At 39.8% G+C, this 16104-nt stretch overlaps 1 protein-coding gene across 8 annotated transcripts in view; it reads left to right on the plus strand.

The window, feature by feature from the left end:
* Positions 1 to 16104, plus strand: part of LOC144685471 (rap guanine nucleotide exchange factor 1-like) — a 184590-nt gene that overhangs the window by 85118 nt on the left and 83368 nt on the right. For all 8 annotated transcript variants that reach the window (XM_078550014.1, XM_078550015.1, XM_078550011.1 and 5 more), the window contains 3 exons: positions 171 to 303; positions 1629 to 1815; positions 4223 to 4723. In XM_078550014.1, coding sequence (XP_078406140.1) covers positions 171 to 303; positions 1629 to 1815; positions 4223 to 4723 — 821 coding nt within the window. The remainder of the gene's footprint in view (positions 1 to 170; positions 304 to 1628; positions 1816 to 4222; positions 4724 to 16104) is intronic.

Below are 16104 nucleotides of genomic sequence, written 5' to 3' on the forward strand. Positions count from 1 at the left end.
TCAAAAAAAAAACAATGCTCTGCAATTCTTTTATTGTGACTTCAAGGTGCTATTATTGGTGTCATACCAGGATATTTGTTTCCAGTTGGCATAATACTACTGTATTATGCATGAATTTGTTTGCAATACAGAATATTACATCTTTAATCACTACGTCTTTTGCCCTGCAGCAGTAATATTTCTCCAATCTTACCACCCCTACCACCCAAGAAGAGGCAGTCTGCACCCTCCCCAACAAGAGTTGCAGTGGTACCTCCCATGAGTCGAGCTGCCAGTGGTTCTAGCTTACCTAATACCAAACAGGTATGGCAAAGCCTTTTATAGTTTGGGTGGTTGGAGAATAAACCAGATAGAATAAATAGATCGTCTAAATTACACACACAGTTACTGAATAAACATCTGTATCTAGCAACTGTTAATGTACTAATTTAATGTTGGATATGGGCAGAGTCATGAGTGTATTAGGATATCTGATTCTCCTGTTGAAGCAGTATCATGCACAATAGGCTCTCAATCTCTGCTGGATGAGTAGAAACACAAGTAGAAATTACCTCTCCCTATTCAAAAATAACATTTTTAAGGACTATTGACAAACTAAAGATGAACTTTTCCTCTTGATGCTGGTGATGCCATGTATAGCAGCGAAAGACACTTAAGTGCATTTACCTTGGCCAAGTTTGCAGTGAGTGTTTCAATCATTTAAGCTACCTAACATTAGTAGTTCATTATTTCACCAATTCTGAAGGAACCAATATGGAGCACAACCCTGTACATCACCTTTAATTAGGCCACAATTTCAGTAGTGAAATTTTGGGTCCTCACTATAGAAAGGGTATTAAACCCATGGAGGGTAATAGCATAAATGAGAAGCTGTGTTTAGTTGGAGAGACTTGAGATATAGAATTCTTTCCCACTGAAATGGAGAAAGCTGAGAGAAAATAAAACATTTTGATAGTGAAGTCAGTGATGAGGGGCCTTTGATTCAAATGGTCAGAGTGGAGCAAATCTTTAGAAGAAATCCCCTTATAATAGAGCACTATTAGAGCATGAAATGCTTTGCCACAGGAAGTGATTGTGTCAAGAGACCATTATAGTTTTTAAAGGAACCAGTGCAGACCAGCTGGGCTGAATGGCAGCACCCTGTGCTGCAAACTTCTACAGTTCTATTATGATAATGGGAAACCAATCCCAAGTTTAGATATATCTCCCACTAATAGTTTGGAAAAACAAATTATATGAAGAGCTGTAATTACCAGATAATGGTAATGTTGCTGTAAAAGCTTACCTCTGATAAAGGCTTGTTAACCTTCCGTTAATATCACTTGGCACAGTGGGTGCACTATATTCTGAGTCATGTAAAGCTCTAAGTACTGTAATATATTTTTAATTAAAATATATTAGCTGATGCAGAAAATGTTAGTTCATTCACTGATGTTCGCTTCTTAAGCTTTTTTTTTGAAATGTAATAATACCGAATTCGTTACAGGTTTGTTCATTTTCCCTTGTATATCTTGCATGGATTTTTGTAGATATACATGAGAGCAAATTAGTTCTCTTGCATCACAGTGTCTCTGTATAACATCAAGATGGTCAAGATGTTAGAAAAATAATTACTTTCTTATATTTAGGACTTTGACGGTTTGGATTGCTATCTGCAAAGGCGGTTGTCTGGTGGCAGCCACTCCTATGGTGGAGAATCGCCAAGGGTATCTCCCTGTAACAGCATGGGAAAGCTGAGTAAATCGGATGAACAGCTATCCTCATTAGACAATGATAGTGGGCAGTGTTCACAAAACACAAGTTGTGAAACACTTGGTAAGACATTATTTGAAAAGTCAATGTACTAAATTGATTTTTTTTTTGTTTCAGCATTGCTCATACTTATCCTTTTACCTTTTTCAATGTATTTTCTCCCATTTGAATGGCATGATTCTTCCCCTTCTGATCTCCTGAATCATGCACCGATCCCCAGCCACCTGGTTTGTTTCTGGGTCTCTGGCCTAGTTGCTTCTGAGCTGACTGCTTGGAGGTAAATTGAAAGGAGTTCATGAAATGTATCATCTTTCACCTACCCTGCGGCTCAAACTCCTTGGAGAAATGCATGGTTTACTTTATACTTGCAGTGGTCTATGTGGCATGCATTCAGAGTTATTTTTGAGAAGAGTAAGTAAGGAGAAACTGATTCCAGAGGCAAATGATCAGTAACCAGAGGAGACAGATTTAAAGTGAACCAGAGACGATGTAAAACAGTGGCCTGGATCGTCATCTACCAACAGCAGTGAATGTTAAGATGTTCGCCGCTCTTGTGCACCGAGACCCTTTGGGAGTCCTGACCCATGCACATGCACAGTCATTGCCCGGGAAGCTTAAACTTCCGATGGACAGATTGTGCTGCCTGGGCTCCACCGAAAAATATCCCTAACACTGTCCTCCATGTCGGAGACTTGGACCTGTTGCACGATACTTATCTAGATACTTGGCCCACTGATAATTTTTGGCGTAGATCAGTGATCAACAGTGGAGCCCACCCACTGACCCCCCCCATACATCCAACCCCCCACACTTCCCACCCCCAACCTGACTACCCACCATCTTGTGCTCTTGCAAGCTATGATTCTTCTAAGATTGTGATAATCAGAGGCACGTATCAACATGATATCACTCTGTCAGGGCTGTGGAGTCAGCTGACAAGTAGCAGAATTGGCAGTAAGCTGATTACAAAACAGAAAACTGGAGTGGTTATAGGTATTTATTCAGACTGACAGAAGGTGGGAAGTGGTGTTCCACAAGGATCGTTCCTCATACTATTGTTATTCACCGTTTTACGTTAACTATTTATACCCTGAAACAGGTGTACAATTTCAAAGTTTGTGGATGACAAATTGGGGGTATAGTTAATACTGAGGAATACTATGACAAAATACATGGCATTAGTAAACTTGCAGAATGGTTGTATAAGTAACAAATTAGTTTTGATTGTAGATAAGTGTGAAGTGCACTTTGGTAGGAGGAACACCCATGCGACAAGGAAAATAAGAGAAAAATTGGGCATAGGAATAAAGGGATCCAGGGGTACAGATTTCCAAATTTTAAAAATACCAACACAGGTTAACAAAGCCGTTTAAATACAAACAAAGCAATGGGATTCTCTTCTAGAGGAATAGAATTGAAAAGTAGATGAACTATGTTAAACTTATATAGAATTTTGGTTAGACCACTCTTGGGGCACTGTGCAAAGTTCAGGCCTCCATGTTGCAAAAAGGATACAGAGGCATGGAGAAGGTGCAAAAATAATTTACAAGGATAGTACCTGAATTAAGAGGTTATGCTATCAGGAGACACTAAACAGGCTAAGGCTCTTTTCTCTAGAAAAGAGAACACTTGAAGTGTAACCGGATAGAGGTCTTTAAAATTATGAAGGGATTTGAAAAGGTGGATTTTGAGAAAATGTTTCCACTTAAGAGAGGTTGGAATCCAAACCTAAGGGCCATAAGTGTAATTGAGTCACTAATAAATCCAATAAGGAATTCAGGAGAAGCCCCTTTACCCAGGGAGTGATTAGAATGTGAGATTTGCTGCCACAATGAGTAGCTGAGGCAAATTGTATAGATGCATTTAACGAATAAGTGTGAGAGGGAGAAAGGCATAGAAGCCTATGTTGATAGGGTTAGATGGAGTGTGAGGAGAGTCATGTGGAGCATAAACACTGAACCAGACCATTGGGCCGAATGGCCTGTGGTGTTGTTAATTCTATGTAAAATACATTGGTGTTACCCTTACGGTGTATTAACTAGTACTTTGTAAAATAAGTATACAGGTACAACAAATGATGAAAATACTGACATATACTCACAATAGCAATTGATGTGTTCAAGCATTTCTTTGAAAATGGTCTGTTGATTGGGGCTTGTTCTTGGCCAGTATTAATCCATATTTGGTCAGCAAGTAGACACTATTCAAGTGTGAATGAGCTATTGTATTTCTTTCCAACAATGAACAAACCATCTCTAAATAAGACAAATGAAGTTAGACAAGAGAAGCTTTTGCACCTGAGAGAGTAACCTATGCTGGAAATCGGGGGTTCAATTGCTTGAACTGTTGAAAGGTTTTCAATTCTTAATTACTGTTAAATCAGTCATTTACTCCCAAGTAATATTTGCTATCGCGTTAAAAGGTATTGTGTCTAACGGCATTTTACTTTGATTTTTTTTTTGCCTCCCAGATAATCCAGAAAGCTATGATCCCGATTACGATTTCCTGCATCAGGACCTTTCAACTGTTGATCAGATTCCTCAGCACATTTCTGGCATGCTAAGCCCACTTCCAGAGTCAGCAGTAGAATCCGGTTCACCTCTTCCTGGGCAGACATTTACATCACCACTTTGTACTTCACAACCAGTGCATGACTGGAGGCAGATGCCACAAACTGGTGTTCCACCTCTGCAAATGCCACCAGCATTACCAGAGAAGAAGCGACGGAGTGCTCCTTCGTCAGATAGTTCAGGATGTAGGGTCTCATATGAGAGGTTTCCATCCCAGTATGACAATATCTCTGAGGAGGAAATGCAGAATTCTGTTGTACAGCTTCCTCCATTTGCTGTAGTGTCACCAAGGCAGCAAGGAATTCCATCAATTTCAGTTGGATTCCCAAACATTGATGTTTCAGAATTAGCAGGAGTAACAGAGAAACCACCTCCACTCCCAGAGAAAAAGAAAAGGCAAAGTGAGTATTTACCTTGCAACCATATAGAAAAATGTATGTGTGATATAATTGTTTTGTTAAAAATAACATTTTATTAAAGTCTCCTATATTGAATATGTGATGTAGACTTAACATTATCCTATACTTCTGGCTTCAATGCTTCCCAAGATTGACGATGCTAACATTGGCCTTTAGAGACAATGTGCTTTAAAATGTGAAGTGCATCCTGTGATATTCCTTAAGATAAAAGCAAAATACTGCAGATGCTGGAAATGTGATATTCCTTAATCATCATATTGAATTTTGCCATTACTGCCACCCCTATTGATGGGTGTATAACTGAGTTGTAAAGCTAAAAATGCTAGTTCTAAATATATACCCCATTTGGAAGTATTAAGTCTATCATTATACTCCAGGAGGTTTTTTCACGGTTCAAGTTCATAGGGCATGAAGAGTTTAACCCATCGTTATGCTTTACAGAACTTTTGGTGATGCCATTGAATGTAAAATTTGATCTCAATAGTAGTATTGTAATACAGTAAAAAAAAAAAATGTTTTATTCGTTCAAGGGATGTGGGCTTCACTGGCTAGGCTAGCATTTATTGCCCATCTCTAATTTCCCTTGAGCAGGTGGTGGTGAGATGCATTCTTGAGCCGCTGCAGTCCATGTGGTGTACAGCACCACAGTGCTGTTAGGGAAGGAAACCTTGATCCAGTGACAGTGAAGGAAAGGTGATATATTTCCAAGTCAGGATGGTGAGTGGCTTGGAGGGAAACTTCCAGGTGATGGTATTCCCATGTATCTGCTGCCCTTGTCCTTCTTAGATAGTAGCGGTCATGGGTTTGGAAGGTACCGTCTAAGGAGGCTTGGTGAGTTCCTGCAGTGCATCTTATAGATGGTACATGCTGCTGATGTGCTTCAGTGATGGCAGGAGTGAATGTTTGTGGATGGGGTGTCAATCAAGCGGGCTGCTTTGTCCTGGATGGTGTCAAGCTTCTTGAGTTGTTGGAGCTGCACTCATCCAGGCAAGTGGAGAATATTCCATCACACTCCTGACTTGTGCCTTGTAGATTGTGGGCAGGCTTTGGGGAGTTAAGGTGAGTTACTCGCCGTCAGCTGGTTTTATGTCAGCCTGCTTGGGCATAGCAGCATCTGTCACAAAGGTTACTGTCACATGACTAAAGTCTTGCTAGTAAATTGCAGCCATAGCTATATTTGGCTGCGGCAGGGAAAATGTGGGTGCAACTAATGGCATTCAACAGGAAAACTTGTAAAATTTGAACCAGATCCTGAGGATTGTATATGTCTTGGGAGTGTAACTCCCACTCCAAGCCTGAATTAAAAAAAAATCAAACAATGCATAGTAGTCACAGATTGTTATCTCAATCGCCTCAAATATCAGAGTGTACTACAAGGTTGCGACACCTGCTGTCTGCACAATTTATCCATTGTTTACCTTTGTAAGAGGAGTCTGTACGCTCAACAAAAACAGTTCGACTGTCTGGGCATCTTTTTGTTCCACAAGAAATGCAAAGTTACTGAATCATGGAACAAATCTATAGAGCTTTTTCTACCTGATTTTGTTTAACCTCTAAAATGAGGTCATGTAATAAACCAAGTGATCAGTGATAATCTGCCTCAAAGTATCTTTGTAACTCCTGCACGATTGGGAAGAGAATTAGAGTGCAGGGGCTTGGTTACCCTTTTGCTTTTCTGTCCCAATTTACTCAAATCCAAGAAACATACAGCACTTTCATTGTGATCACTCTTTAATTCCAAACTTCTTCAATTTCCCTTCCTAACAGCACTGTAGGTGCACCTACACCACATGGACTGCAGCGGTTTCAGTGAGGGATGGGCAAGATATGTTGGCCTAGCCTGCGATGCCTACACCCCTTGAAGGAATATTTTTTTTAAAAATCCACTGCTGCAATGATATGCTTTGTCTTCAGAGACTAAACGAAGACTTGCAGTGAGCATTGTGTCTGGCACAGAAAAGATGAAAACTTTCGTTAGATTGGTCAGTTCAGATTGTTCCAGGCCTCCGGCTGTGCAGTAATTTTATAAGTTTTATCAAAGGTTTGCATAATTAAAAATAGCTAACAAAGAGCAGTGTACCTTGTACTGTTTCATAAATGACACTTTTACAAATGAGCAGGAATTGGGAGAGGATCAAGAGAACCAATTGAAGGCAGAGGATCTTAGGAGGAGGACACAAAGATAGGAGAGTAGGACACGAAGAGGACAGAAGGAGTCTGCAAAGCGATATAGACATGTTAAGTGAGTGGACAAAATTTGGCAGGTGGAGTCTAATGTGGGAAAATGTGAACTCGACTACTTTTGACAGGAAGAATAGAAAAGCAGTGTTTTATTTGAATAGAGGGACACTGCAGAACTCTGTGGTACAGAGATCTGGGTGCCCTGGTACATGAATCACAAAATGTTAGTATGCAGGTACAGCAAGTGATTAGGAAGGTAAATGGAATGCTGGCGTTTATTGCAAGGGGAATAGAATATAAAAATAGGGATGTTTTTGCTACAGTAGTATGAGGTATTGGTGAGACCATATCTGGAGTACTGTGTACGGTTTTGGTTTCCTTAAAGGATATAATTGCATTTGGAGCAGTTCAAAGAATGTTCACTTGACTGATACCTAAGGTGAAGGGTCTATAGTTACCTTTTCCTATACGGGCTCTTAACTGTTAATTTAACAAATCTGTTAATTGTTTAAAAATTGTAAACCGTTGAGGCATATTCCTCAGTTGGGCGAATCCAGGCTGCAGGCTTTTCTTGAGCACCTCCAGTACTGCTCTGAGATGAGGTTCTCAGCTATTATGTTCACCCACTGACAATTGAAGAATGTTCAAATGACCTCAGCTGCAGTCATAACACTCCAATCTGTTTGAGGGAGACATAAAGCCAACTCAAGATTGTTTTGAATTTATTCCCCAAATGGAAAGCAGGAGTATAAAGAGGAGCAAGCTCTTTAATGGTTTGTTTAACATCACTATGTCATTATTTTGAGTAAGTTGGCTGTTTAAATTCATAATGGTGGTTATAGATTCCATTTCCATGGAATACATATAATTCCCCCTGCCTTAACACACCTTTTAAGCACTCCGCAAACAAATGCATTTATGTATGTGCATTGTATTTTGAATATATCATTCATTGTTTCAATGAAGGTTGTAACAAATGTCAGTTTAGACTTTGTATTCATTAATTAAAAATCTCCTGCTTGGTTATGGTTAAGGTTGGCAGAAGAATTAAAGCTGCAGCAAAATGATGACTGATGGCAGATTAAATTTTCAGTTGGCAGGAAAAGCAGGTTGCAGAAGGCAAGGATCCTGAACTTTTTGATGTTTAAAATTTGAAGTTTTTCCAAAGCTAATGTGGAGAGCACCGTGCTTAAAAATAATGGTTGCAGAGAAATGTGCTTAACTTAACCAGTTTTTCTTAAAAGTTACGATGGAATGAGTATTGAAAAGCTTGCGGTTGGGTGGCTATGTAAGAGACTAAAATGTGATTGAAATGAGAGATGAATTAACAAAGTTGTAATTAATGATTGCTTAGGCATGCTGGTTTAACTGCTCCTCTTGTTGCTTTTCAGTTCCCTTACAGGGTCACACTTTAACTCCTTTCAGCCAGCTTTAACAGTCTTGGATGATCTAAATGTACACTGCTGAAATAAAAATTGGTACCTCTACAATGCTGCAAACAAGTTTGTTCTGTTAGGCATTGGGGTTGTCACCAAGTTTGCTTGTCAGCAGAGCTTCTTCCTGTTTTGATATCACTATTAAGCTGGGCATATCAATTATCTTTGAATCAACAATCAATTCATTTTTGGAAAGATTTCCCCACACTTCTGAATAGCTGATGGGAATTGGGATGATGGAATGTAAAAGATATCGAAGTTTATCTTTTTTTAATGGGAAAAATAAGAAATGGAGGATGGATTAAATTAGATGAGGGATGAGAATTAATGCTAATTATATTTTTAAAAAGAGGAGCAAAGTAGTGATTACAGTGAGAAGAATTTGTTTAAAATGTTTCATTTAAAATTATGCTTTAATTGTTTTAGATTTTTAATTTATATTATGATAGATATGAGTGTAATATTAGTCCCTATTTCAGCAATGTGGTGAAATTGCAAACATGACCAACCATGGCAAATAGCCATTTATCTGGTAAACTAGAAGTTTTAGACTGGAATAACTGAAATGTTAATCATAATTTGCAGCAGGTTGATTTTAAGAGAAATGCTATTGATGAAACGTAACATTTCAAACCTTGTAAGGTGCTGAGGCAGATCTGTGATCAAGGATGAAATTGGTGCTAAATTGAAGCCTTAGATTCCTTAACATGTCGAGTAACTTCTGAGTATTTTGCCAGAAGCAACAGCGATATAGTTTTTGCTGCTTAATACTGCAGCTACAGCTTTCAAAATTGCATAATGCTGCATTGCAGATCACTTGACAAAGCAGTTCCATAATTCATTATACACATCAAGATGTTGTCTGGCATTATTCTTGCCTGCAAAGGTCAAAGACTTGAGTACTTTATCTAGGTTGACAATTCAATGAAATGCTGAGAAATCGCTGCATTGTCGACGATGCTGTCATTTGGATGACATTTTAATTTGTGGCCTAATCTGCTCTGGTGGTCCCCATAGCACTGTTTTGGGGGACAAAATAAGGAATTCTTCTCCTGGTGCCCTAGCTAACCTTGCTCCCTCATCAGTGATGCCAAAAATTGATTGGTTATTCATCTCATTTATAATTTGTGGGACCTTACTACATGAAAATTGATTGTTTTTGGCTGTTGCACTTCAAAATTAATTGATTGTGAAGCACTTCAGATATCCTGAGGACCTGATTAGATGCTTTGCAAGTATAATTTCTTTCAAGTCAAATTTAAAAATATTGTCTAAAGTTTTGATAAAATAAACTTCTGGCAATCTGTTGTCTTTCGTTCCTCTATTGCGTTTGTTTCTTTCACTTTTTGACGACTTGGGTGACCCTGTGCTGCATAAAGACCACCAGTCAAAAGGGCTGGGGTGACCTTTTCCCAGGCCTGTCAGTGTTGTTGTGAAATCACCAATATGGAGTGAGAAGAAATGACTCAGTAAAATTGGTCTCCTTTGTGCAGTTCAGCCTTTCATGGCTTAGTGTATGAAAGATCATTGGCACAGCTGTGTCCCATCGCTGAAAGGCACAGCATGTTAGAGTTCCAAATTTCTGCAATATCCTGCTGTATTCCTAAAATCTAGATTACATTGGATTACATTTCTATCAAAAGAGATGACACTGGCATGATGGGCCGAATAACCTCTCATTGTATCATTCTATGCTGTCTTTTTTACAACTTTTAAAAATAGCTTTTTGTAGGCTCTCTATTCAATACATATTTTCAAACACTGGTACTTCATTTTCTTGTCAGCGTTCAGCACATCAGAAGCTGATGTCACTGGCATGAGTTCTGTGCAGCTGGTCTTCTTGGCTGCCATCCTTTGCAATTCCTGGCAAGTTTACTTTTGAGCTGCAGCCAGCTGCCTGGCATCCATGTATTGGGATCGGCTGTCACTTGGGTGGGTCTTAACGCAATCTAAAAGTAACTTCAGCTTCAACTGGAATTCAGTCAAGTACCTCATACTGTTATAGTGAGGATGGCCAATGTTGACCTAATTTGAGAGTTCACCTTGCATGTTTCTCTGAGAAGACCACATCCCAATAGTGTTATTGGCACATTTTCAGTTTGCCATTTGAACAAAAGGCAATAGGACAATGACCATAAACATTCCCTGGAGACTAATTATTCCTAATGCTAATTTATTCTCAAGTTCATCCAATAATGTGTAAAACTAATGATGAGCACTCTTTGAGCCTATATGTATTTGTAACACAATTCTCCTTTTCTCTGCTTTATGACTTGCATGTAGTTACAACTGTATTGTAAATTATCTATAATCTCCCATTGAACAAAAAACTGCCATACAACATCTAGTTTTCAGTTTCTTGACATCAAATGACATGTCCATTTTGTCTGGTTCAGTATAAATAATATTGGTAGAATAACAGTAACTGGTCTACTGTTATCCAGAAATTAAGGCTAATTTGTGGAAAAAAGAATTAAATGAGTTTGGGTTGACATTAACTTTACAGGATACTTTATTTCAATCCCTTGATTACATCTTAGTTGCCATTCAGCCACCTCAGCCAGAGCTTCAGTATACAGATGATACTTGTGTGCGCGCTGACTGAGAAACTGAGCTCCAGGTCATTGTTGTCGACACCGAAGCATATGAGAAAATGAGCCTTTCACTAAACACCCGGAAAACTAAGGTCCTCTTCTAACCAGCTCCCACAGCAAAACACCACCCCCGTCAATTAAGATCAACGGCCCAAGATCCTGGAAAATGACTCCATGGGAATGTTTATGGTCATTGCATTTTGTTCAAATAGCAAACTGAAAATGTGCCAGTAGCACTGTACCACTATTTAGGATGTGGCCTCTTCAGAGAAACATCCAAGATAAACCATCGAATTAGGCCAATCTTGGCCATCCTTACTATGATAGTATGAGGAACTTGACTGAATTCCCAGTTGAAGCTGAAGTTACTTTTAGCTGTGTTAAGACCCCCCCCACCACCCCTCCCGCCCCGCCAAGTGACAACCAATCCCAACACATGGATGCCATGCAGCTCAAAAGTATTTTGGGAGCCTCCTCTCAACAAAGGCAGACATAGACTCCAGTATGCCAGTTCAGCCTTCGGCTGACTGAGCAAGTGTATTTGAAGACCAGGATCTCAAACCCGAGACCAAAGTCATGGTTCACCAGACATCAGTGACCCCTGCACTTCTGTATGCTTTGGAGACTTGGACAGACTATAGCAGGCACCTTGAAGAACTGGAGAAGTGCCACCTTTACAAGATCCTCCAAATCTGGTGGCAAGAAAGGCAGTCCAACAGCAGCATCCTCTCCCAAGCCAACATTCCCATCATCAAGGCACTAACCACTCAAAATCAGCTCCGCTGGGTGGGACATGGCGTTTGTATGCCTGACACCAGACTCCCAAAGCAACTGCTCTACTCTAAACTCGGTCATGGCTGGAGACTCCTTGGATGGTAGAAATGCTTTAGGAATGTCCTCAAAGCACCCCTGAGGGGGCCAGAGATACCCACTGACCGATGGGAAACCCTGGCCTGTGAGTGACCAAATGAGAAGGTTTCTGGACATGATTCTTTTCCCTCTCTGACTTATGCTGCAGTGACCTCAGCAAATCGTTTAAGGGTGGCTTATCAGATCTTTTACCACATTCTATGGAAGAGCTTAATTGAGACAGGTCTTTTCCTTTGGGTTTAACCTGTTGCTTTGAATGGCAATTGCTCTTTGTTTTTATATGATGCTTTCAAGGAACATCATTAAATTGTGTAAATGAGTATCTGAGGAAATGAATTCACAATTTTTGGGGGAGGGAAGTTGCTTTCAAGGTGATTTAGGTGACTGTTGTATGCTCTGACCAGAAAAATCAAATAGAGAAAAGAGTGGATGTATTTACTTAAAAAACATAGATTGCATTTAAGCAGGTGGTGTTCCTGCAACATTATAAAATTTAAAGTTCTGACTAAATGCCAAATTAAAGGTGTTTTTCTTTATTCTTTCATGGGATGTGGGTGTCGCTGGCAAGTCCAGCATTTGTTGCCCATCCCTAAAGGCTTGCTGGGCCATTTCAGATAGCAAATAAGAGTCAACTGCACTCTTGCTGTGGGCCTGGAGTTACATGTAGGCCAGACCAGGTAAGTGAACCACATTAGTTTTTATGACAATCGCTAGTTTCATGGTCACCGTTACAGAGACTAACTTTCATTTCTAGATTTGTTGACTGAATTTAAATTCCACTAGCTGCCATGGTGGGATTTGAATCCATGCCCCCAGAGTATTAGTTTGGGCCTTTGGATTACTAGTCCAGTAACATTACCACTATGCCACCATCTTCCCATGGTGGGTGGATGCCTGTATTATTTAACATAGAAACTAGGAGCATGAGTAGGCCATTTGGCCCTTCGAGCCTGCTCCGCTATTAATTATGATCATGGCTGATCATCCAACTCAATAGCCTGCTCCCGGTTTCTCCCCAAACCCTTTGACCCCTTTAGCCCCAAAAGCAATATCTAATTCCTCCTTGAAAACATGCGATGTTTTGGTCCCAACTACTTTCTGTGGTAACGAATTCCACAGGCTCACCACTCTCTGGGTGAAGAAATTTCTCCTCATCTCAGTCCTAAATGGTCTACCCCATATCCTCAGACTGTGACTCCTGGCCCTGGACTCCCCCACCATCAGGAACATCCTTCCTGTATCTACCCTGTCTAGTCCTGTTAGAATTTTATAGGTTTCTTTGAGATCCTCCCTCATTCTTCTGAACTCCAGTGAATATAATCCTAATCGACTCAATCTCTCCTCATATGTCAGTCCCGCCATCCCAGGAATCAGTTGGGTAAACCTTCGCTGCATTCCCTCTATAGCAAGTTCCTCAGATAAGGAGACCAAAACTGCACACACTATTCCAGGTGTGGTCTCACCAAGGCCCTGTACAATTGCAGCAAGACATCCCTGTTCCTGTACTCGAATCCCCTCGCTATGAAGGCCAATATACCGTTTGCCTTCTTTACCGCCTGCTGCACCTGCATGCTTACCTTCAGCGACTGGTGTACAAGGACACCCAGGTCTCTTTGCACGTTCCCCTCTCTCAATTTATAGCCATTCAGGTAATCTGCTTTCCTTTTTGCTACCAAAATGGATAACCTCCCATTAATGTAAAATTTGACAAAAGTATCGAGCCCAATGAGCTGATCAAAGTAGTGGGTTTCAAGGGGCACCTGAAAGGATGAAATATGATTTGGATTTTTTTGAGCACTATTTATGGGTTTGTATCAAAGAAACAACTGGCATCATTGACCAAAGGTTGAGACCATAATACGAAGAGGTGTCTGAAGATCTCACTTGACCACACAGTGAAGGATAGGAAGCTTGTTTCTGGGCAGTGATGTCATTTACCTAGTAAAGCAGAATAAAACCACAACTGCAGCACAGTTCATTCACCACCAGTGCCAAAACATTTTGGCTGCTATGCATTTTAAATTTTAGCTGGTGTGCGATGGAGTGTGGTATTCTTTAGATTTTTAAACTTTTATGATTAAAGGATTACATGTGGTAGTTGAATTTATTTTGGAAAATAACATTTACGTGATCTAGCATTTTCCATTGTTGTCTTTGCAGTTACTGTGTTCGTAATGTGTCCAAATCATCTTACAAGTGTTACAGACATTGGGGGAAAAATAAATTGAAACCCCCAATTCCCTTCCTTTACTGTCCACAATCAGTGTGGTTGTTTTGGAAAGGTAGATATGTATTTCTAAGTCCCCCTTTAGATAAAGAACCAGTAGCAGACTTTCATGGGTTTAAAAATGAAGATGATTATTTATTCACCCTGAACCTAAACACAACATCAGTTACACACCACACTCAAAGATATAATTAAAGAAGATAGTGCTGTTCTGCAATTGTTGAACCAAAAGAGTAGTTCACGTGTTCAGCTTGTTGTAGGAGATCAGTCATTGCGGGCCAAGTAGAGAGAGAAATCCTTTTCCACTCTTGGATTGTAGTTCGGATTGGTTCAAATAGCTGAAGTCATATCCAGATTGTTGCAGGATTCCCTCAAGGAGATTAATGTTCAGTAGGTCGTGAAGCTAGGCATTTGTAGTTTTTGTATTGATGGGTTAAATTTCTTTAGATGGGCTTGTAGTTTTGGAATTAGGCTGGGAAGTTTTAAACACTTTTTTTATATGCTCCTGGTTCTAAAAGGCAAAAATGGTGCTGCCTTTTCTGCAGTTACTGTGGCTTGTGGTGGTCTTCTGCAGACTGCCCCCCAGCTTCTTCATGGGTATTGGGATAATAAAGAATTTCCATATGAGGCCAGTTTCAGTCACATGATCAATGGCCATTTGTCCACCCAGAATGGCTTAAAATTAAAAGGCATTGATATACAATAGGAGATAGATGGTAATCTTTCACACTTTTATTTTGTGGATTACTGTCTCTTCAGCTCTCTTTTGTGAAGCATTGATCTGGGAGATGTAAAGCCTGCAGGTTTTTTTTAGATAAATCACAGACAATAGCCTATGTAAATCCCACAGATAACATCCGCCTTGGTATGTCCATTCCAGGAGGAAGTCCCCAATTAGGGTGCTTAAATTAGAACTTTCAGAAGCTTGAGAGAGTTTGTGTTGAATAAGCAAAGGCCACCTGACACTTGGCAGCCATCTTAGCCACCTTGAGTGTCCATTTTAAAATATAAAGGACCGTTCAGAAGTTTCCACAAGAACACAGCCCATGTTTGAAGTTTTGAATAGGACATCCTTCACTGGGCATAACATAAGTTAACAATTAATAATGATTGTGATTTTTTTTAAATAGTTTTAATTGTGCACTGTATGTGAATTGGTTCCAGTGCAGATGAGAGCCATGCAGCTACTAATCTATTGTTGGAAGTTGGTATAAAAAAAGTTCATATAAAGCTTTTTAAAAACAAAAATTAACTCCATCTTCAAGAAATATGAAGAACGTGGTTTAGCAGCTTTCAGAAGATAGATAACTTACATTTATATACCACTTATAAATGTTAAGAACGGTACCCAGATGTTTCACAAAAGTATAATTAGCTGTCTTCTACTTTGGTTCAGCATCCATTCCGAGGAGGTGACTTAAAGCTTAGTCAGAGAGGTAGGTTCGAAGGAGGGTCAAAAGAAAAGAAAGATGGCAAAGTTCGAGGTTTAGAGAGGAAAGTTTAGAATATGGGGCCTCGACAGCTAAAGGCATGAACGCAGACAGTAGAGCAAATAGAGTGGAGTGCATACAAAACGGGAATCGGTAGATTGCTATTTTCTCGGAAGGTTATAGTGCTGGATGGGTTTTCAAGAGAGGTTGGGGTCAGGATTTAAACTGAAAGATGCGCTCTTTTTAGGTTCATCTCCTTTTACAATGGAAATATTTAAACCATCCCTTTCACTTTGAACATCCCCCCCATCCCCAACTTGTGAACCTGCATTGTTAAAAATACTAATTGTTGTAGCTGTCCCTAACTTAAAATTTATAACTTGCTTGTGGCTTTGGCCCCAACTGGCAGTATGCCAGCAGTATATGTTCAGTATAGAAAGGTTATTGAAGACTTGCAGATGCCTGAACATAATGTCAGCGCATGTAGAAAGCTGTTCCCATTTGTGGCTCCATTCACCTTCTTAATTTTGACACGTTCAGGCTATCAGTTACCACTCCAAAACTACCTTCCTAATATATTCGCTAACCTGTCAGTCCCACCTTTATCTCCTTATCACTACCCTCT

Source organism: Cetorhinus maximus, chromosome 10 (genome assembly GCF_964194155.1).
Source record: "Cetorhinus maximus chromosome 10, sCetMax3.hap1.1, whole genome shotgun sequence".
NCBI lineage: Eukaryota > Metazoa > Chordata > Chondrichthyes > Lamniformes > Cetorhinidae > Cetorhinus > Cetorhinus maximus.